At 38.7% G+C, this 23,910-nt stretch overlaps 2 protein-coding genes across 2 annotated transcripts in view; both read right to left on the bottom strand.

The window, feature by feature from the left end:
- Window positions 1-3,475: 3,475 nt before the first annotated feature.
- Window positions 3,476-10,881, bottom strand: LOC139686229 (fez family zinc finger protein erm-like). The gene is made up of 3 exons (XM_071583387.1): window positions 10,689-10,881; window positions 8,387-8,746; window positions 3,476-3,886 (listed from the first exon to the last, which is right to left on the bottom strand). Exons 1-3 carry the CDS (start codon window positions 10,866-10,868, stop codon window positions 3,644-3,646), a joined length of 783 nt encoding a protein of 260 aa, XP_071439488.1. The 5' UTR covers window positions 10,869-10,881; the 3' UTR covers window positions 3,476-3,643.
- Window positions 10,882-12,583: 1,702 nt separating this feature from the next.
- Window positions 12,584-23,910, bottom strand: part of LOC139686235 (uncharacterized) — a 13,475-nt gene continuing 2,148 nt past the window's right edge. The window contains exons 2-4 of the mRNA XM_071583397.1: window positions 19,880-20,083; window positions 15,870-16,093; window positions 12,584-12,653 (exon numbers count right to left, since the gene is read on the bottom strand). Coding sequence (XP_071439498.1) covers window positions 12,584-12,653; window positions 15,870-16,093; window positions 19,880-20,083 — 498 coding nt within the window. The remainder of the gene's footprint in view (window positions 12,654-15,869; window positions 16,094-19,879; window positions 20,084-23,910) is intronic.

The raw sequence follows: 23,910 nt of genomic DNA, 5'->3' as shown, positions 1-23,910 counted from the left end.
GTATTTCCCTCTGGTTATATCGCACCACCATATCATCAATTGGAGCCACCGTTGTTGATATTCCAATGGCAAACTCGGATGCTGTTCATCGTAGGACGTTTTCCCGGCCATCAAAACACTCCCAGCACCACTTCCAATGCACGTTTATGATGTCCATAATACACTTCTCACCCCGCACACTTCCCACATTAAATGGAAGGATGAATTTATTATATTAGAGAAGCAGTTGGATGAGTGTGATGCCGTGGGAGAAAGGTACAATGCCGGTATTAATGAAAAGCTGCTGACAAGGAGATGCAAAAAGTGATTGATAGTCAAGGAGACTGTGTAGGAAAATAGTTAAATGCTCAAGCTTTCCATACGATGTACGAAGAGTTGAGAATGAATTAGAAAGTTCATAGCAATAGAAGACCTTACTTTACAAATCGCCCTGGTATATTCAGTCCTCCCATTGCGCTGGGATAGGATGGTATTGTCTGTTGAATCGCGACTCAAACGTGATCTCAAACCTAAAAATCCAATCTAACGTTTTTACATCAAAGAAAACCATCAAAAACTCAATGATTCAGGATAAATAAAAGGTGCATTGAAGTTATTCCAATTATTACAGACTTGTTTGAAAGAGGAGGCGATTCTCAATCTAATCTCTGTTTCAAGGGATTGACAATAAATTAAAAGTCCATACAATAATCCCCCTCCCCCCCGTTTCTCATTAAGGTACAAGTCCCTGTTGTGCCATAGACCACTCTGTAAGGCATTCCTGCACGTGTTTACGCATGACACAAGGCCTTCTTCAGACTGTTGTCCACACAGGTGAACATTTCTCGGATTCATTATAATATTAATGCATGTCCCAATCAATGATGAGTTTATTTTTGCGTTTCGAATTGAGGCAAGGTGAGAGAACGTAGCAATTGGACGTGGTTCTTGTATATTGTATGATGTGTGAATTATATTCCGTGTATGGCACAGTGTGCCTGTATCCAGTTAGTCAAAGGTGGATTCCTTCGAATATTTAATACTCGCAAGGCTGTACATCAGCTCTTTATCTCGATTTAATATTCAGAAGAAATTATTACAGACCTAAAAAAAATAAAACTGCTTAATAATTCATTTTATTTGTCATTATCACATATTGCTTGAATGAAAAATATACGTTAACATATTTAAATTTCCACATATATATATATATATATATATATATATATATATATATATATATATATATATAAATAAATAAATATAAATAAATAAATAAAAATATATATATATATATATTATATATATACATATATACATTAAAAAAACACAGTAATCGACCCGAAGGTTGGTTTGGTATGGGTGATGGTAGAGTTCACCCAGAACTATAAGCCCTATTTACGGCGTGTGAAATTCACACACCAGGGTATTAAGGGGGGCCAGTTCCGTGGGGGGGTTCTTTTGAAAGAATTTCCGCCTTCGTGGACCACTATCTCCAACCTTTAGTTCACTCCCTACCCTCCTTTATCAAAGATACCTACCACTTCCTCAGATTGCTCCACTCAACTTCACTCCCTCCTGACACCCAAATTACTATGGCTACTATCGATGTCACCTCCTTGTACACACCCATTCCTCACCAAGAAGGCCTTTCTTCCCTACGTTACTTCCTCTCCAAACTCCCTACCCCTCAAATCCCCAGTACCGATTTTCTCATTGATCTTTCCAATTTCATTCTCACCCGCAACTCCTTTTCTTTCAACAATAACCATTACCTCCAAATAAAGGGCTGTGCCATGGGTAGCAGATTCAGCCCTTCATATGCAAACCTCCACCTCGGTGTCCGGGAAGAGAATTTCCTTTCCAACTATCCTCTGCAACCTCTCCTGTGGCTCCGATACATTGACGACATCTTTCTACTATGGCCACACGGCATAGATTCCCTCAATTCCTCCATCTCCCAACTCAATGATTCCTCATCTCTGTCTTTCACCTCGACCATTTCATCCTCTCAGATTACCTTCCCCAATGTCAATATTTCCCTCAGCAATAACAAATTCCTCACCTCTGTTCACACCAAACCTACTAATAAGCAGCAATACCTTCATTACAGCAGTTGCCACCCCTCCCATACCAAGCGCTCCCTCCCTTACTCCCTCTCTATCCGCGGTCACCGCATTTACAACCATCCCGAATCCCTTAGCAAATACCTTAACAACCTTCACCACTCCCTCCTCCAACGAGGATGCCCTGATTCTCTCCTCCATAAAAAAATACTCAAACTTTCCTCCACCCCCAAGCCTGCGTCAACCACAGACGCCCAGCCTCTCTCAATCTGTACTACCTACTTCCCAGGCATTCAGTCCCTCAAATACATCCTCAAAGACCTGTTCTTCATCCTCAAAAAAAACGCACAACACTTCCTCCAACCTTCTCCCCAATTGTCCCTCTGTCACCTTCAAACGTCCCGCCAACCTAGCAGATATCCTCAAATCCACCAGGCCACTCTCAAAATCCCCTCACACCCCCAGAGCCATACCCACTCCATGTCATCGAGCAAGATGCAAAACCTGCCCTATTTTCACCACTCCACCCCACTCCATCTCACCATTTAACTCTCTCCCGCCCTTCCCCTATTCCTCCTGCACTTCCAAGAATGTTGTTTATCTTCTTACCTGTAAACTCTGCCCGGCCTTTTACATAGGCCAATGTTCCACACCACTTAACATTAGGATTAATAACCACCGCGCCTTGTGCAATCCCTCCTCCCCGTCCGTGGGTCTCCCCATCCCTAAACATGCTTCCCATCATAATACCCCTTTCAACCAGTGTTACAATGTTTCCGTCCTAGCGTCCATTCCCACATCCGATAACCCTATAGAATTAAAAACACTTGAAATGGCATTCATTTACATCTGTATGGCCTATCAGCATCCGGGCCTCAATGTTGTTCACTGATGGGAGTGGCCTAAAGTTGTTACTTCCACCCCTTCCCTCTCCCTTTCCTCTCCCCAACCATTCCTTTCATCCCTCCTCCGCCTCCCGTTCTCCCCTTCCCCTGGCGCCCTTCCCTTTCTCTCGCACCCCTCACCTCAACAATTCCAGCAGTCATTACTTCTATATCTTCAGAGGAAGACGGATTGTTTACGTCGAAATATCAAGAAAATACGTGTGAGTGTTCTCTTTTTTCGTGTTTCTTTATTGTATGTTACTTTGTATTGTACTACATATATATATATATATATATATATATATATATATATATATATATAAATATATATATATATATATATATATATATATATATATATATATATATATATATATAAATATAAATATAAATATAAATATATATATATAAATAAATATATATATATATATATATATATATATATATATATACATATGCTCCACTGCTTGTTCTTAACCAATCAAAGCAATGGGAATCATGTCCAGAGGATCACTTCTGCAGAGACCAAACACACACTGACGCCAACGTTTGCCCCACATGGACACACATACGCAAGACAGAGTGAGTGACACAGTTGGGCAAACATGGACGGGTGCGCAACTACAGTCCCACTCTAAATCAAACCTGTCCCAGCTTGCTTCGGTGCGCATATGTCCTGCTTGATCAACAGCCCCAAGAAAAACACTGGTTCCATCAAGAGCCGCAAGCAAGAGCAGCAGCGTCGTCGTTGGATAAGTGGGAGCGCAAGTGTACTGCCAGGTGCGGCTTCCTCTTGTAGCGCTTGCGGCAGACGCCGCACTCAAATTTCTTCTCAGACGAGTGCGTCACCTGATGGTAATTGAGACGCGCGCGGGTGGGGAAGCACTTGTCACAGTGTTCGCACGCAAATTGCGGCGGATTGGGGGAGTGTACGACCATGTGTGTGTTGAGAATCGCCTGGAAGAGGAAAAAACGCAAACGGATTAGAGCTGTCAATAGGAAATGAACTATCAATTAATAATATATATATATATATATATATATATATATATATATATATATATATATATATATATATATATATATATATGTATGTGTGCATATATAAATACATATATTGTTATTTAAATATATATATATATTTATTTTATTTATTTACACAATTACGTTGCAATTAGGCAAATTTCCTGGTGGCAACGGTCAGGTTAGGTCAAAGATAACTCTTGCAACGAAAATTACATACGAACACATAAAAACAGATAAGAGACAAAATATTTTTACATACAATGACACTTCCACATCACATACAAACAAACTTCCACATCACATACAAAATGCCGTCCACATCACATACAAACAATATTTTCATGACTACATTGAAGTTTATTACCCAGTGGCTACTTAAGATTTACACTTAAAACTTCTAAAATTGAATGGAAAGGGCTCAAACAAACCTCCAGAGGCAACTGGTTCCAATCAATTATGGTTCTATTTAAAAAAGAGTATTTTTTCTTATTTGTTTTTTGAGTCCTTATTTTGATTTTGAGGCTAGGGTCGTTTTTTCCCTTAAAGTTAGGCTTTTCTCTCCCTTGCCATAAATCTTCCCACGCTTCGTCCTTTTTAACAATTCTATGCATCGTGCCTAACCTACTCCTTTTTCTTCTATTTTTTAAACTCTCCCATTTCAGTACATCTAACATATCCGTGACACTATCTGTTCTTTTGTTACTTCCGAGCACATATCTTGTTGCCTTTCTTTGAACTTTTTCTATCTTTTTAATATACCCCACCTCATATGGATCCCATACTATGGAGGAGTATTCTAGGATAGGGATAACCAGTGCCTTATATGCTTTTTCTTTTGTGGCTACGCTTATTCCTTTTAAATTTCTCATCACCCAATGCAATACTTTAAATGCCTTCCGTGTCAAATTGTCTACTTGGACTCCCCACCCAAGATCCCTAGTTAAATAAATGCCTAAATATTTGCATTGACTAGTACATGGGATTCTTTCTCCGAAGAGGGTGTAAATTTCCTTTTCTGGATTCTTTTTATTTGAAAATTTTATACGCTTACTTTTACTTATATTAATGCCCATATTATTATTTGTAACCCAGTCACCAAGGCGATTGATGTCATTTTGTAATATTACGTGGTCATTTGCATGTTCTATCCGTCTGTATATAATGCTGTCATCAGCAAAGAGTCTTATTTGGGAATGTAAATTATATGGTAGATCGTTTACGTAAATCAGGAAGAGTAATGGCCCAAGAACACTACCTTGTGGAACTCCTGCTAATACGCTCGCCTCATTTGAAAATGTATCTCCTAATTTTACTTTTTGAGTTCTGCCTCTGAGAAAATTTTTTATCCATTGTTAATGATGTTCTCAATGGTAACGAATCCAAATTTAACAATAATTCATCGTGAGGCACTCGGTCAAAAGCTGCCGAAAAATCAACAATTACTGCATCCATCCACTTCCTTTCCTTCGTCTATTGCGTCGCCGATGTATTGACTTAATCCCAAAAGCTGCGTTTCACACGAGTATCCCGTTCTAAACCCATGTTGGTGTTTGAATAGCCATCTATCTCTTGCCCACCATTCCTGAATGTAGTCAGCGATTCTTTTTTCCATTATTTTGCAAACAACTGAGGTTATGCTTACCGGTCTATAATTGTTGGCTATTGTTTTATCCCCTTTCTTGAAAATTGGTGTAATATTTGCTTTTTTCCAATCATTGGGAAAGGCATCATTATTTAAAGTTACTTTGAATAGATGACTCAGGTACAAAGCTATTGCGGTATCACCCCGTTTTAGAATGTCAATTGAGATATTATCCGGTCCCACTGACTTATTTTTCCTCATCCTCCTTATTTTTTTCACAAAATATGAGTCCTCCAAGATAATACCATTTGTCGAGGGCAGTAAGCTATTTGGTGCTGTTATGCTGATGAAGTTCTCTGTCGTTTCTGAGCAATTTAGGCAAGCCTTATTTTCCTTTTTGTTTTCTATTCCCCAAAAAACATCCGTAAAGCAGGAGTTGAACATATTTGCTATTTCTACAGTGTCTGTTACAATACCATTTTCCTTGGTTTTTAATATAGTCATGCGTTCCCTGTTATCTTTCCTTGTTCTCATGTATCAATAAAATTTCGTTGCGTTGTCTTTCGAAATTGCATTGATAAGAAATTTTTCCTTTACCTCCTCCTTTTCCCTATTTAGGTTCCGGACCAACGGTCCTGCAATGGTGTGACATTTCTGTACTTTCATTCTTTAATTTGTGTGCCTTTCTTACCGCTATCTTTAGTTTTTTTATGGTTTTGTTGTAGTACTCCGGATCTGTGTTCTGTTTCAAATTTTTTATGGGAACATACTTCATTTGACCTTCAAGAATTATTTCTTTGAATGTTTCCCGTATTCTCTCCACGGTCGCTGCCCATTCAGGAAACTTGCCCCTTAAAAATTCCTGGAACCCTTCCCTATCTGCCCGGGTATATTGCCAAATTTTCTTTTCATCCCCCGTACCTCCTTTTGTTGATCTCTACCAGTCCATTTTAAAACACACTGCTGCGTGATCACTTATTCCCGGAAAGACATCTACACTAATGATAGGGTTTGGAGGTCAACGCCTCCCTAAAACAACGCAACAGTAGTATCCTGAGGTTTGCGCAACAGGCAGATGTCACACAACATGAAGCGGTTTGAGGTCAGAGGTCGGTACGTTCCGATCTCACCTCTTCGAAACTGACCTGTTGGCTTGGTGAACACCACGTCAGTTAAATGGAGTGTACCGCGTATCTTTTATTGGCACATATTTTAGTAAAAAGGGTTGATTTAATGTCAAACAATTTCATTTAATGGGTAACACATTGTAGGCTTTCAAAGGGTGTAAGTCCATCTATTTTAACACTATTTACAACCATACCAAATACCGCTTTCTCCCGACCATATGACAAACTGTGGTATTTTTGATTTTTGCGAATTGTCAGAAGCCCTTACGGTATATTACGTCCCAAAACGAACAAGATAGGATCAATTCTCAGCTTCAGATCTTGAAAAGATTGAGATTTTCCGCTCAAATGACATTATTTCTCCAAAATATATCACATTTTCTCGACATTATGTCCCTTTCCTGGTGAATGTAGGAATTGTTAGAGAGACTATCAAACCCAGACATGATTGGAAACATTCAGAACAGCATTTCTTCACAAAACACAAGAGAGAACTCAACCCGCTGAGCAAATAACAGTCGAGTATCAATTATTCATGCATCAGACCAACCTTCTCTCCCGATCTAACATCTGCAACCAATAGTCTTGCTCTATGTTCACTTTGGTACACGGTTCACCATCCACTTCGGTACCTTACTCGCTTATCTCGCCTCTTACTCGCCATCACTTATTCCCGGAAAGACATCTACACTAATGATAGGGTTTGGAGGTCTAAGTAGAAGAACATCGAGGGTATTTTCTCTCCTAGTGGGCTTATTTACTTATATATATATATGTGATATATATATATATATATATATATATATATATATATATATATATATGTGATATATAGATATCTATATATATATATATATATATATATATATATATATATATATATATATATGTGATATATAGATATATATATATATATATATATATATATATATATATATATATATATATATATATATATATATATATATGTATATATATCATATTCCCAATTGTTATCCAGTAATGATCTTTTTGTAACATGGATTTTCAGATAACAAATATTTAAAGAATTAGAACCGAGTGGTGAAAATAAAATGGTCCAATTATTTATCAAAAAAATTAATTTGCTTACCAATCACGACAAGACAGAAACTAATAAAAATCTATTTAATGTTTTGGAATAAGTTATTTGTCCATTTTTCAGCATAAGAAAAAAAGAACAAATTGTTATCATAATTCAATGATCCAGCCATCCTATATCTGGCATTATTTAAAATATAAATATGAAACATTTCCTTCAAAAAATAATACACGTATTTATTCAAGGATTACTGCCTGTCGACGTTGAAGTTGAAGGAATTTCGAGAGACATTACAATTGGAGAGATATATATTGCTTTTGCAGAGAAACTTTCTCCCAATAATCCATCTCACAATAGTCATGCGTTTAATGTAAACATTAAAGCACAACAGCTACCGACAACAAAGTGTCAATGATGAAGTCATATTAACGGTGGGGTCTTATTGACAATGGGGTCTCAATGACGGTAGGGTCTTATTTACGGTGGGGTCTTACTGACAATGGAATCTTACTGACCATGGGGTCTCAATGACGGAGGGGTCTTACTGACGATGGTTCTTATTGACAATGGGGTCTCATTGACATCTGAGGTCTCATAGGACGATGATCCCTTTGGTGCCCTACGCGTGGTGGTGCTGGCCGACCGACCAGAGACGCACGCACCTTGAGTTTGAACGTCTTGCCGCACGTCTCGCACGAGAAGGGGCGCTCATCGCGGTGCGTGGAGCGGTGGGTGCGGAGGTGCAGCTCACGACGGAAGCACTTGCCACACGTCTCGCACACATGGGGGCGGTGGTCGCTGGGGACCGTGGTGCACAGGTACGACACTCCCATTATTTCGTCGGTATCTTTATCGCGGCACGCAGGGGAGGGCAACGGCGGACGAACCGCAGTGGCTGGAGATGGAGAGGACGCCTTCCCTACACCCCCACCCATCTTCTGAGTGCGTTTTCGCTTGCGTGTTTGCGGTTGCCATGCCGGTTTGACTGCAGACTTGACAAGGATGAAGGGAGAACTCGTCAGCTGGTGAGCCATGGAAAAAAAATAGAGATTATCCATTTAAACGTACATGAATACCTGTATTTATGTATACATATATTTAAACACTATTTACCTATCTATATAAATATAAATATACATGTATATATATATATATATATGTGTGCATATATGTATATGTATGTATATACATATATATATATATATATATATATATATATATATATATATATATATATATATATATATATATAAATATACATGTATGTATATATATATATATGTGTGTGTGTATATATGTATATGTATGTATATACATATATATATATATATATATATATATATATATATATATATATATATATATATATATATGTATATGTATATATATATATATATATATATATATATATATATATATATAAAATATCTTCGAAATGGAACGCTCATCGGCGACACACAAATATATAAAAACACAGATGTAGATTTTTAGAATATAGAGACACAAAGAAAGGACACTCACAATTTGTTATTTTACGTTTCGACAGCACGGCTGTCGTCTTCAGATTCTGATTCTGAAGACGACAGCCGTGCTGTCGAAACGTAAAATAACAAATTGTGAGTGTCCTTTCTTTGTGTCTCTATATTCTAAAAATCTACATCTGTGTTTTTATATATATATATATATATATATATATATATATATATATATATATATATTAATATACTCATTTATAAAGAAACATATAAGGATCGGGGCAATTGCTTGTGTAAAGCATTGCAGATCTCAGGGTAAATTACGTTACCTGGACAGCTCAAGTGGTTAAGTGTCTCTGCCCAATGGCAGAGTGGATAGACCTGGAGTTCAAATCCCCGTCTAGGAAATATTTTTACTCTCGTGATCTGCTGGATTCCACCTTCCCCACCTCTCCTGTGTTCGTCCTTTATATGTGTTCCTATCCCTTTTCCTTATTTCTGTTTCTGTATAAATGAGTATTTATTCGCAATTTGGTGGGATTACGTGTTTGAATGTGCAAAAAAAATATATATATACATACACACATATATATAAATAAATAAATAAATAAATATATATATACACTATATATATATTTTTATATATATATTTGTACATATATATATATATATATATATATATATATCTATATATATATATATAGTATATATATAGTGTATATATATATATATACATACTATATATATATAGTATATATATATATATATATATATATATATATATATATATATATATATATATATATATATATATATATATATATATATACACATGGGTGGGTCGCGGTAGTCCAGTGGGTAGAGCGTTGGGCTGCTGACCAGAGGGTCCTGGGTTCGATTCCCGGGCAAGGCACTCTGGGCACCTGCAGCTCCACCCAAGCTAAAGTGATTTTTCGGGTACCAGATCTTCCTGGGAAACCATAACCGGCACAGGGAAAGGAACTGGCCCCCCTTAATACCCTGATGTGTGAATTTTCACACGCCGTAAATAGGGCTTAGTACTGGGTGAACTCGACCATCACCTACTAAACCGACCTTCGGGTTGATTACTGTGTTTATGGTTTATATATACACACACACATTCAAACACGTAATCCCAACAAATGGCAAACAAATACTCATTTACATAGAAATATATATAAGGAAAAGGGATAGGAACACATGTAAAGGACAAACACAGGTGAAGTGGGGAAGGTAGAATCAAGCAGATCACGAATGTAAAAATATTTCCTAGAACAGGACTTGAACTCCAGATCTTTCTACTATAAGAAATTAATTTTTATAATGAATTACTCTTGACAGATCTCCAAATCTCTTTTCCAAAGGTCAACAGTTGATTAATTTACTCTGAATGGGAGCATTTAGCACAACAGTGCTTACACACACAAATGACAAACAACAAAGGTAGCAGGGTGGGTATTGGTCGAACCATTAATGGCTTCAACTTGTTGGGCCCAAACTTGGGGAACATGATGTCGACCGGTCCCCTGGCTCTTGCGACGGCCACCACTTCCCGCTTCACCCCTACAGACCCATGGAGTGATGACGTCTTCCCATCAGCCAACACTTCCTCGCCTTCCTCCGACTTAATCCTACATGCTGGTGACATAGAAGCAGACACCTGGTTCAGCAGCAAAACAAACAAAGAGGTCAATATCACAGAGACAGTTTGCAGAACGTACTGCTTCATGTGTTATATACATATATAGAACAGGCATATATATGGCTACTGGATGCGTTCTTTTACCCAGGGTTAAATATCAGACACTAACCACCTCACCATGTATTTTACTGTATCATGTGATACGCACATATATAGGACAGGCATATACTACCTTGATCAAAAAGTTCCCGGAATTTATTCAGAAAATTAAAAATACAAGTTTATTCATCTAAATCTATATTGTCCCCTTCAAAGTAATCCCCATCGACTGCAACACACTTATGCCAGCACTTGATCCAATCCTCGAAACATTTTTTATATTCGGTTTTCGGTATGTCCATCAGTGCTTCCTGCGATTTTTCCATTACTTCCTCTTGGCTGCTAAAACGCGTTCCCCGTAATGGTTTTTTAACTCGATTGAACAGAAAGAAGTCACAGGGAGCCAAATCAGGTGAATTCGGTGGCTGTTGGATGGTATTTGTTGCATTTTTCGTCAAAAAATTACGAATAATGATAGCACTGTGCGACGGTGCGTTATCATGGTGAAAAATCCACGAGTTTTCTGCCCACATTTCTGGTCTCCTTCGGCGAATTGCTTCACGCAAACGTCTCATAACGCCCAAATAATACTCTTTGTTTACTGTCTGGCCTTCTGGCAAAAATTCATGATGCACTACACCGTTGTAATCCATGAAAACCGTCAGCATTGCCTTCTTTTTTGACTGAAAACGACGTGGTTTTTTTGGTCTCGGCTCATTTGGTGAACGCCATTCACTTGCCTGATGTCTGGATTGCGTGTCGTACTCATAAACCCACGTCTCGTCTCCAGTAATGATCCTTTTGATGAATGTGGGATCGGATTCAGCCTCGCAAATCATGTCTTTTGCGACGTCAACACGGTCTCTTTTTTGCATGAAATTGAGGTCTTTTGGCACCAACTTTGCTGCTACACGACGGAAACCCAAATCATTAACCACAATGTCTTGGGCGGATCCATAGGCAATGTTCAAGTCCTCCGCTATTTCTCTGATGGTTAATTTGCGGTTATTGACCAACATTTCTTTTACTTTATCAATTTTTTCACCGACTTTCGATGTCGATGGTCTGCCACTGCGTTCATCATCTTCGATTGACTCACGACCACTTCTGAACCGCTCGTGCCACTGGTAAACGACCGTTTTTTTTAGAGAATCGTTGCCGAAACACTTTTCCAACATTTCCAACGTCCGTGCGCCACTAAATCTGTTTTTTACGCAAAATTTAATACAAGTTCGTTGTTGCAAATTTAAATCCATTTCTGCAATTGTAAAAAATCGCCAACACACACAGAGATAGATGTACTCTTGGCTACGTAACTTTTGCAAATGTCAAGTTATGACACTAAGATTTAAAGGGAATATCAACAACAGATGTACCAATTTAACAAAAAAAACAGAACTCAAATCGGAACGATGGGAGCGCCACACGGTGGTTATTCCGGGAACTTTTTGATCAAGGTAGTATATGGCTAATGAATGCAGTTATTCATCAAAGACTGAATATCAGACAATAACCCCCAAACCATGTATTTTAATCCCCCTTCCATCCCAAATTCTTCCATGTATCAATCCCACACTTCCTTTGCCAAACAATTTTTCCACTCTCTCCTTCTGCTCAGCGTCCTACTTTTCCCCTCCCATGGAAACCTTCTCCTCAGTTCCTTCCTTCCCCAGAGGAAACTGCTTTGGACACCTAAAATTCCCCAATACAATGATATTCATTTGGATTCGGTTATGTTTATGTGCACCAGAACTATCTTGCTTCTCTGTTAATATTATAAACACACATATATACACACAGGACGTTTTCCAAAAGTAATGCAATAGAAGTTCCCATTCCACTCCTATTGGTCAGAGTGGGAACAAACCACTTGGAGTAGGCATTTAGGGAAGCATTGCCGTGAAACTCGTCTCAGTGCTCTCCAAGACAATAGTTATTGTAAACCTCAGTGATCTAACTGTGTCACAAAAGACCAACTGAGCTGTAATTTCAAGTGAACTTTTGCAACGTATTGAAAATGAACCTGATTATTTGGACATCATAACTGGCAATGAAACCTGTGTTTTTTAATACAACCTGGAAACAAAATGCCAAAGCTCTCATAGTCACACACTGACAAGTCCCCCAAGCCCAAAAAAAGGCAAGAATTAGCAAATCAAAAGTGAAAAAACAATGCTCATTGTCTTTTTCGACAGCTAGGTAAATATTCCATAAGGCGTTTTTTCCTCAAGGGCAGACAGTTAACAAAGCTGCCTACTACGCAGATTTGCTGGAGAGTCTCCGAACGAGGGTCGTCAGGACGAGAAAAGACATCTCCACTACCTGGCAACTACGTCAGAATAACATGCCTTGCCAACACCCACTATAATTCTGCGAGTTCCTGGCCAAACACCAGGTCAGACCAATACTGCCTCACCCCCATATCTATAGTCCTGACGTCGCCCCAGTATATTTATTTTTGTGGCCTTAGATTAAGGCAGCCCTGAAAGGAACCCATATATCATCCTTAAGAAGAGATCCAATTAGCTCCATGACTAGAAGACCTTGCGAGAGGTCCCCGAAGATGCCAATCGGGGCACGTACTGGTCATGGAAGTCACTGGGAAAACTTGTGGAGACCTAATGACAGTAGCCACTGTCCTCATGGAAGAAAGGGATAGAACTTAGGGAAATACGAGGACTGGAACAATGGATGGAAGGGGAAGGTGGGGAAAGGTTTCCGAAGGGAAGAGTTTAGAGGGGAAGAGGTAGAAGGGAGATTGTCTGAAGTATGGAAAAACTATGTTAGGTGATAGGGGAGGACGGGGAATGAAAAGATGTGCAGATCAGGGTAATTAATGCCTAATATTAATTCCTGGGCAATTCCAGGAATCCAAGAGCCATATATATGCCTGCTCTATTGTACTGAGTTTCAGTGGAGGAACAGAGGGTGGGAGGGATGCTATGATGGATACACTATGGCATTTATCAAAGGGAGTGTTGTGTTTAGAGGCATGTTTGGGGATAGGGAGCATACCAATCAGGGAAGAATTCTCCCATGAGACCCAGTGGTTATTGATTCTAATATTATGGGAGGGAGAGAGGTAAAAAGTAGGTGGGAGAGGGATGGGGTTTTGGTTTTGAAAATAGGACATGTTTATTGCAGGGCATGAGAGTGGGCTTAAGATATATAAAAACCCATATGTAGATTTTTAAAACATATAAACAAAAAGAAAGGACTCTCACATGTGTAGTTTTGACGTTTACACATCAGAATGTCATTCTTGGGGAAGAGCAGAGTGGACATGTGCTGGGGAGGGATGAGGGAAGGGACCAATAGGAAATGAGCAAGGAGGGGTGGGAGGGGATATGTAGGCAGCTATATATATATATATAAAATATCTTCGAAATGGAACGCTCATCGGCGACACACAAATATATAAAAACACAGATGTAGATTTTTAGAATATAGAGACACAAAGAAAGGACACTCACAATTTGTTATTTTACGTTTCGACAGCACGGCTGTCGTCTTCAGATTCTGATTCTGAAGACGACAGCCGTGCTGTCGAAACGTAAAATAACAAATTGTGAGTGTCCTTTCTTTGTGTCTCTATATTCTAAAAATCTACATCTGTGTTTTTATATATATATATATATATATATATATATATATATATATATATATATATTAATATACTCATTTATAAAGAAACATATAAGGATCGGGGCAATTGCTTGTGTAAAGCATTGCAGATCTCAGGGTAAATTACGTTACCTGGACAGCTCAAGTGGTTAAGTGTCTCTGCCCAATGGCAGAGTGGATAGACCTGGAGTTCAAATCCCCGTCTAGGAAATATTTTTACTCTCGTGATCTGCTGGATTCCACCTTCCCCACCTCTCCTGTGTTCGTCCTTTATATGTGTTCCTATCCCTTTTCCTTATTTCTGTTTCTGTATAAATGAGTATTTATTCGCAATTTGGTGGGATTACGTGTTTGAATGTGCAAAAAAAATATATATATACATACACACATATATATAAATAAATAAATAAATAAATATATATATACACTATATATATATTTTTATATATATATTTGTACATATATATATATATATATATATATATATATATATATATATATATATATATATATATATATATATATATATATATATATATATATATATAGTATATATATAGTGTATATATATATACATACTATATATATATAGTATATATATATATATATATATATATATATATATATATATATATATATATATATATATATATACACACATGGGTGGGTCGCGGTAGTCCAGTGGGTAGAGCGTTGGGCTGCTGACCAGAGGGTCCTGGGTTCGATTCCCGGGCAAGGCACTCTGGGCACCTGCAGCTCCACCCAAGCTAAAGTGATTTTTCGGGTACCAGATCTTCCTGGGAAACCATAACCGGCACAGGGAAAGGAACTGGCCCCCCTTAATACCCTGATGTGTGAATTTTCACACGCCGTAAATAGGGCTTAGTACTGGGTGAACTCGACCATCACCTACTAAACCGACCTTCGGGTTGATTACTGTGTTTATGGTTTATATATACACACACACATTCAAACACGTAATCCCAACAAATGGCAAACAAATACTCATTTACATAGAAATATATATAAGGAAAAGGGATAGGAACACATGTAAAGGACAAACACAGGTGAAGTGGGGAAGGTAGAATCAAGCAGATCACGAATGTAAAAATATTTCCTAGAACAGGACTTGAACTCCAGATCTTTCTACTATAAGAAATTAATTTTTATAATGAATTACTCTTGACAGATCTCCAAATCTCTTTTCCAAAGGTCAACAGTTGATTAATTTACTCTGAATGGGAGCATTTAGCACAACAGTGCTTACACACACAAATGACAAACAACAAAGGTAGCAGGGTGGGTATTGGTCGAACCATTAATGGCTTCAACTTGTTGGGCCCAAACTTGGGGAACATGATGTCGACCGGTCCCCTGGCTCTTGCGACGGCCACCACTTCCCGCTTCACCCCTACAGACCCATGGAGTGATGACGTCTTCCCATCAGCCAACACTTCCTCGCCTTCCTCCGACTTAATCCTACATGCTGGTGACATAGAAGCAGACACCTGGTTCAGCAGCAAAACAAACAAAGAGGTCAATATCACAGAGACAGTTTGCAGAACGTACTGCTTCATGTGTTATATACATATATAGAACAGGCATATATATGGCTACTGGATGCGTTCTTTTACCCAGGGTTAAATATCAGACACTAACCACCTCACCATGTATTTTACTGTATCATGTGATACGCACATATATAGGACAGGCATATACTACCTTGATCAAAAAGTTCCCGGAATTTATTCAGAAAATTAAAAATACAAGTTTATTCATCTAAATCTATATTGTCCCCTTCAAAGTAATCCCCATCGACTGCAACACACTTATGCCAGCACTTGATCCAATCCTCGAAACATTTTTTATATTCGGTTTTCGGTATGTCCATCAGTGCTTCCTGCGATTTTTCCATTACTTCCTCTTGGCTGCTAAAACGCGTTCCCCGTAATGGTTTTTTAACTCGATTGAACAGAAAGAAGTCACAGGGAGCCAAATCAGGTGAATTCGGTGGCTGTTGGATGGTATTTGTTGCATTTTTCGTCAAAAAATTACGAATAATGATAGCACTGTGCGACGGTGCGTTATCATGGTGCAAAATCCACGAGTTTTCTGCCCACATTTCTGGTCTCCTTCGGCGAATTGCTTCACGCAAACGTCTCATAACGCCCAAATAATACTCTTTGTTTACTGTCTGGCCTTCTGGCAAAAATTCATGATGCACTACACCGTTGTAATCCATGAAAACCGTCAGCATTGCCTTCTTTTTTGACTGAAAACGACGTGGTTTTTTTGGTCTCGGCTCATTTGGTGAACGCCATTCACTTGCCTGATGTCTGGATTGCGTGTCGTACTCATAAACCCACGTCTCGTCTCCAGTAATGATCCTTTTGATGAATGTGGGATCGGATTCAGCCTCGCAAATCATGTCTTTTGCGACGTCAACACGGTCTCTTTTTTGCATGAAATTGAGGTCTTTTGGCACCAACTTTGCTGCTACACGACGGAAACCCAAATCATTAACCACAATGTCTTGGGCGGATCCATAGGCAATGTTCAAGTCCTCCGCTATTTCTCTGATGGTTAATTTGCGGTTATTGACCAACATTTCTTTTACTTTATCAATTTTTTCACCGACTTTCGATGTCGATGGTCTGCCACTGCGTTCATCATCTTCGATTGACTCACGACCACTTCTGAACCGCTCGTGCCACTGGTAAACGACCGTTTTTTTTAGAGAATCGTTGCCGAAACACTTTTCCAACATTTCCAACGTCCGTGCGCCACTAAATCTGTTTTTTACGCAAAATTTAATACAAGTTCGTTGTTGCAAATTTAAATCCATTTCTGCAATTGTAAAAAATCGCCAACACACACAGAGATAGATGTACTCTTGGCTACGTAACTTTTGCAAATGTCAAGTTATGACACTAAGATTTAAAGGGAATATCAACAACAGATGTACCAATTTAACAAAAAAAACAGAACTCAAATCGGAACGATGGGAGCGCCACACGGTGGTTATTCCGGGAACTTTTTGATCAAGGTAGTATATGGCTAATGAATGCAGTTATTCATCAAAGACTGAATATCAGACAATAACCCCCAAACCATGTATTTTAATCCCCCTTCCATCCCAAATTCTTCCATGTATCAATCCCACACTTCCTTTGCCAAACAATTTTTCCACTCTCTCCTTCTGCTCAGCGTCCTACTTTTCCCCTCCCATGGAAACCTTCTCCTCAGTTCCTTCCTTCCCCAGAGGAAACTGCTTTGGACACCTAAAATTCCCCAATACAATGATATTCATTTGGATTCGGTTATGTTTATGTGCACCAGAACTATCTTGCTTCTCTGTTAATATTATAAACACACATATATACACACAGGACGTTTTCCAAAAGTAATGCAATAGAAGTTCCCATTCCACTCCTATTGGTCAGAGTGGGAACAAACCACTTGGAGTAGGCATTTAGGGAAGCATTGCCGTGAAACTCGTCTCAGTGCTCTCCAAGACAATAGTTATTGTAAACCTCAGTGATCTAACTGTGTCACAAAAGACCAACTGAGCTGTAATTTCAAGTGAACTTTTGCAACGTATTGAAAATGAACCTGATTATTTGGACATCATAACTGGCAATGAAACCTGTGTTTTTTAATACAACCTGGAAACAAAATGCCAAAGCTCTCATAGTCACACACTGACAAGTCCCCCAAGCCCAAAAAAAGGCAAGAATTAGCAAATCAAAAGTGAAAAAACAATGCTCATTGTCTTTTTCGACAGCTAGGTAAATATTCCATAAGGCGTTTTTTCCTCAAGGGCAGACAGTTAACAAAGCTGCCTACTACGCAGATTTGCTGGAGAGTCTCCGAACGAGGGTCGTCAGGACGAGAAAAGACATCTCCACTACCTGGCAACTACGTCAGAATAACATGCCTTGCCAACACCCACTATAATTCTGCGAGTTCCTGGCCAAACACCAGGTCAGACCAATACTGCCTCACCCCCATATCTATAGTCCTGACGTCGCCCCAGTATATTTATTTTTGTGGCCTTAGATTAAGGCAGCCCTGAAAGGAACCCATATATCATCCTTAAGAAGAGATCCAATTAGCTCCATGACTAGAAGACCTTGCGAGAGGTCCCCGAAGATGCCAATCGGGGCACGTACTGGTCATGGAAGTCACTGGGAAAACTTGTGGAGACCTAATGACAGTAGCCACTGTCCTCATGGAAGAAAGGGATAGAACTTAGGGAAATACGAGGACTGGAACAATGGATGGAAGGGGAAGGTGGGGAAAGGTTTCCGAAGGGAAGAGTTTAGAGGGGAAGAGGTAGAAGGGAGATTGTCTGAAGTATGGAAAAACTATGTTAGGTGATAGGGGAGGACGGGGAATGAAAAGATGTGCAGATCAGGGTAATTAATGCCTAATATTAATTCCTGGGCAATTCCAGGAATCCAAGAGCCATATATATGCCTGCTCTATTGTACTGAGTTTCAGTGGAGGAACAGAGGGTGGGAGGGATGCTATGATGGATACACTATGGCATTTATCAAAGGGAGTGTTGTGTTTAGAGGCATGTTTGGGGATAGGGAGCATACCAATCAGGGAAGAATTCTCCCATGAGACCCAGTGGTTATTGATTCTAATATTATGGGAGGGAGAGAGGTAAAAAGTAGGTGGGAGAGGGATGGGGTTTTGGTTTTGAAAATAGGACATGTTTATTGCAGGGCATGAGAGTGGGCTTAAGATATATAAAAACCCATATGTAGATTTTTAAAACATATAAACAAAAAGAAAGGACTCTCACATGTGTAGTTTTGACGTTTACACATCAGAATGTCATTCTTGGGGAAGAGCAGAGTGGACATGTGCTGGGGAGGGATGAGGGAAGGGACCAATAGGAAATGAGCAAGGAGGGGTGGGAGGGGATATGTAGGCAGCTATTGAATGCATTCAGTGGGCATGGTTAAGCTCATGGGGTTTAAATGATTGCGAACCCAGATATGCACCATCTCATGGATTATATATATATATAAATATATATATATACACATACATACAAACATACATACATACATCTATAAATACATATCCACACACACACATATATATACATATATATATATATGTGTGCATATATATATATATATATGTGTGTCTGTGTGTGTGTATGGATATGTATGTATGGGTATATATATATTTATTTATTTATATACATAATTAAACTTTTGAGTAGTGTAAAACCTTTCTGGCAAATTTATTATAAGAGACATTTTTTCCTACCCGACCTGTTTGACTGGTGAGGAAGTTCCCGTCTCATCAGCAGAGGTGGCAGCACTACTCCCGCCTGGGCCGCCCAGCACCGAGCATCCATCCTGTCCTCCTTCAACCTTGACCACTCGACGCAACAGCCCCTCGCTCACGAGTCTCTCCAGATCGACAACCTTCAATCCCGTGCCTCGTATTTGTAATGGAGGCACCGGAGTCACCACCTGACAAATCGGGAGATATTGGAAAAGTAAAGAACGTTTCAATGCACCTTCAGCTAGACTTTATTTGCAGACACACATACCTACAATGTAGGGTGTGCATACACAAAGCATCCAACATCATAACGAACAAACAAAAGATTCAAGAAGTTCTCTCGGGTTTCCCACTGGGTCAGGGTCTAGTGAAGTCCTTCACCCTGAAGAGGATGGCAGAGTCAGCCTTCCAAACTTCGGTGTACTGCAACCTGACCCGGTGGGAAACCCGAGAGAACTTCTTGAATACCATACGCCAGGAAAACCTGAGATCCTTCAAACAAAAGATTTTCCTCTTTTCAAATACATTTATACTCTACTTAATACTTCAATTAGATTCCATCTGCAATGCTCTCTCTTTGTAGCTTCATTAAAAAACCCTTCCATAGTGTACTTGATGTCTTTCTCTGCAAAATACACGTTTGCGCATGACAAAACCTCCTTGTTTGACGCAAATCTCCATCCTCTGAGGTTAGGAAACATGAAATAAGTCATCTAGGGACAGATCTGACAAACCCGGTCAGTTGTAAAGCAATTCAAAGCACAATTTGTAGGTTTTTAAACATGGAATACGCATCCAAGTGTGCGTACGTGCATGTTCCTGATTGGAAAAGTACCATCTCCAACAAATAGTGTTGTTTCACTGCAATTCCTTAACCTTTGGCTGGTCAAGTAATAATGGGTAATTCTTCTCCCCTTATTTCATTCCCTTTTTCGAAGATGTTCGACACACACCTCTCTGTGATTAGACCAATACATTTTGCCTCCTGTATCTCTTAACTAATTTTCAAATTCCTTCAAGGCATGAAAATTAATCCGTGGACAGCACTTTCTAAACAGTTCACAGATAGAGTCAAAATGCCCATGTTCATACGAATATCATACAAATCGTCAACTTACAGGTTTCCCAGTTGTTTCTTCATTGTTTCATGTTTGCATGAGGGGGGGTGTTTCATTGGCACTTCAATGGACATTGCCATCATCAATGGACATTAGTGTCCGTTAACCCTTAGAATGCAAACGACAACACTGACTGATACACAAGTCTTCTGGTCACTCATCACAATTTATATTATGGGTCAAATAATAAAAGAAGGGATCATTAGGGTCTAAATTTTGCCCAAATAAACACCTCCATCCATCTTTATCTATTACTCTTATCTATCGCATTTAGTCAAAGCAAAGAGAACATTCAAATACCATGCAGTAAATGAATTTCTCTGCAGAGATAACGAAGTTTTCTTCTAATTATGGGAATGTTAATTCCACATGCCCATACCAGTAGTGCTTCTGATGGTCATTTTATTTGTAATAATAGAACACGTCTCCATACTTCCACTTCTCAAATCACACAGGATGAATGTAACGACTTCAATCCAAAGCTTACGTGATGAGGGGAATGTTACTTCCATATACCATCAAGAATGCTGATGAAGTTTATTTTGTTTGAAAAATAGAACACGTCTCCATACTTATGCTAGTCAAATACACTGAATGAATGTGACGACCTCAAACCTGCCCATGCAAGGTGAGGGGGAATGTTACTTCCACATACCCTGACCAGGAGGTCTTCTGAAGTTCCTTGTGTTTGTAATACTAGAACACGTCTCCCTACTTCCGCTTCTCAAATCACACTGGATGAATGAAATGACTTCAATCAAAAGCAGGCACAATGAGGGGAATGTTTCTTCCACATGCCACCAAGAATGCTGATGAAGTTTATTTTGTTTGTGTACCAGAACATGTATCCATATTTCCACTTGTCAATGTCCACTTGATGAAAGTAGCAACCTCAAACCTGTGCCTGCATGAGGAAGGGGAATGTTACTTCCACATGCGCATACCACGAGTGCTTCTGAAGTTCCCTGTGTTTGTAATACTAGAACACGTCTCCCTACTTCCGCTTCTCAAATCACACTGGATGAATGTAACGACTTCAATCCAAAGCATGCGTGATTATATATATATATATATATATATATATATTATATATATATATATATATATATATATATATATATATATATATATATTATTATATATATATATATATATATTATATATATATATATATATATATATAATGCAGTTCCCCCCAAGCTATGTGATTTTTTGGGTTCCAGGTCTTCCTGGGAAACCATAACCAGCGCAGTGTATTAAGGAAGTTTACTGAAACCAAAATTATTACTGCAAGTTGAATGAAAAACCATTATATACCCCAAAAAAACCAACAAATGGGGAATGTGGTTTGGTGAGGAGATAATTATTAACAAATCATGTTAAATGAGATACATCTGAACTTCCTTTCGCACGATTTAAATGGCAATTTGTATAGATTGTTTAGAAAAGTCCAATAGAAAATGTTTTAAATAGCTATTATCGAAGCAAGGAGCTGTTATCCCAATCCTATCCTTAAACCTCCTCTCCATGATTGAATCCAACACGCACTTTTGAGAAGAACGAATTTTTGTTTACACAAGAGGCACTTTCTAAATCGTAAATAGTTGAACTGCAAATGTTTTATCGACAACTAACGAAAGTAAATATATGTTCCCCTAATGATTTCTATTAGGTACTGGGCAATTATTTATTGCCGCAAGTATGCGACACAGTATTCCTCCCCTGGCTCTGGAGTTGGGTGTAAATGCCCTGGTCGCGGGTTGAAAAACGGTCAGTTGATTATCTGACGGTGACCGGTAGGACATGAGGCTACGGCTGGGTTTATTCCGGCTTTCCTCGATACTTTGTGTCGAACGAGAAACACCCTTATGACAATATTTTGCAAAAAAGCTGTAATGAGTATTGGAAATTTAACAAAGGTAAATCTTTATCGATTAATTAATTTTGTCAAAAGAAAAATGACGAATGTAAAAAGTAAGACATTGGAAGGCAGTAGTAAGTCTGACAGGTGACTTAGAAGGAAAATATAGCTTAGTTATACCGTCGTGGATATATTAGTGCAACAGCTGCCTTGAAGTATTAACCATTTGCTCTTCAGCGAAAAAATATTTATCCAGAGTTGGACTAACAGCCAAGCTTAAAAATATACACTTCCCGAACGTTATGACAGATTGGAATGATTTGGATATATAATGTGATGAATGAAAAATAACTTACTAATACAGCCTTGATAACATTGACGGAACCGAATAGTTTGGATATTGATTAGCCAGATTAGAACATTAAACCACCGAATTTAATTATCAGATGAGCTGATTCCTCCCTGTATTCACACCCGTTTCATTCAAACTAAACGTTACTGCCCATGTACTCAAGTGTTGTGACGAAACTTAAAAATGGAGACATAAGTTACAGTCCCTTTGCAACCGTCTCATTGCCAGGACCCTTCCCTGCCACCCCTTTCCTCTTTTCGCCCTGATAGACGAGAGAACCGGTGGCGGTAGCAACCACTTCGAGAACCACTGCACTATAGCATATGAGTGACCTTAACGCCACACAATGAGTGACCTTAGGCGACAATCGACGGAAAAAAGGAATTGTGTTGTCGTTCAAATTTTAATTTGAAAAATATTGCTAAAATTGAACCTGTGTTTAAGAAACAAACTAAGGCATACATGAAGGTCCATATCTTTATTTGATTGACAATTCGTGGGAGATATGCATTTTTTTCTGAAATGTTCGGATCGTATTTCTCATGTTTTTAAAAAAATATAAATCCAGATTAAAGAAAATTTAAATGAAATAAAATGTAGGCACGATTGCTGATGGCATAGATTTTATTCCCGAAAAATATAATAATGAAATATTCCTAAAAATATTCTCTCTAGTTAAAAATA

This window comes from Hetaerina americana, unplaced genomic scaffold, assembly GCF_022747635.1.
Source record: "Hetaerina americana unplaced genomic scaffold, ioHetAmer1.1.p SCAF_135, whole genome shotgun sequence".
NCBI lineage: Eukaryota > Metazoa > Arthropoda > Insecta > Odonata > Calopterygidae > Hetaerina > Hetaerina americana.
Note: the sequence above shows the minus strand (reverse complement) of the source record. Positions and strands in the feature narration are given on the sequence as shown.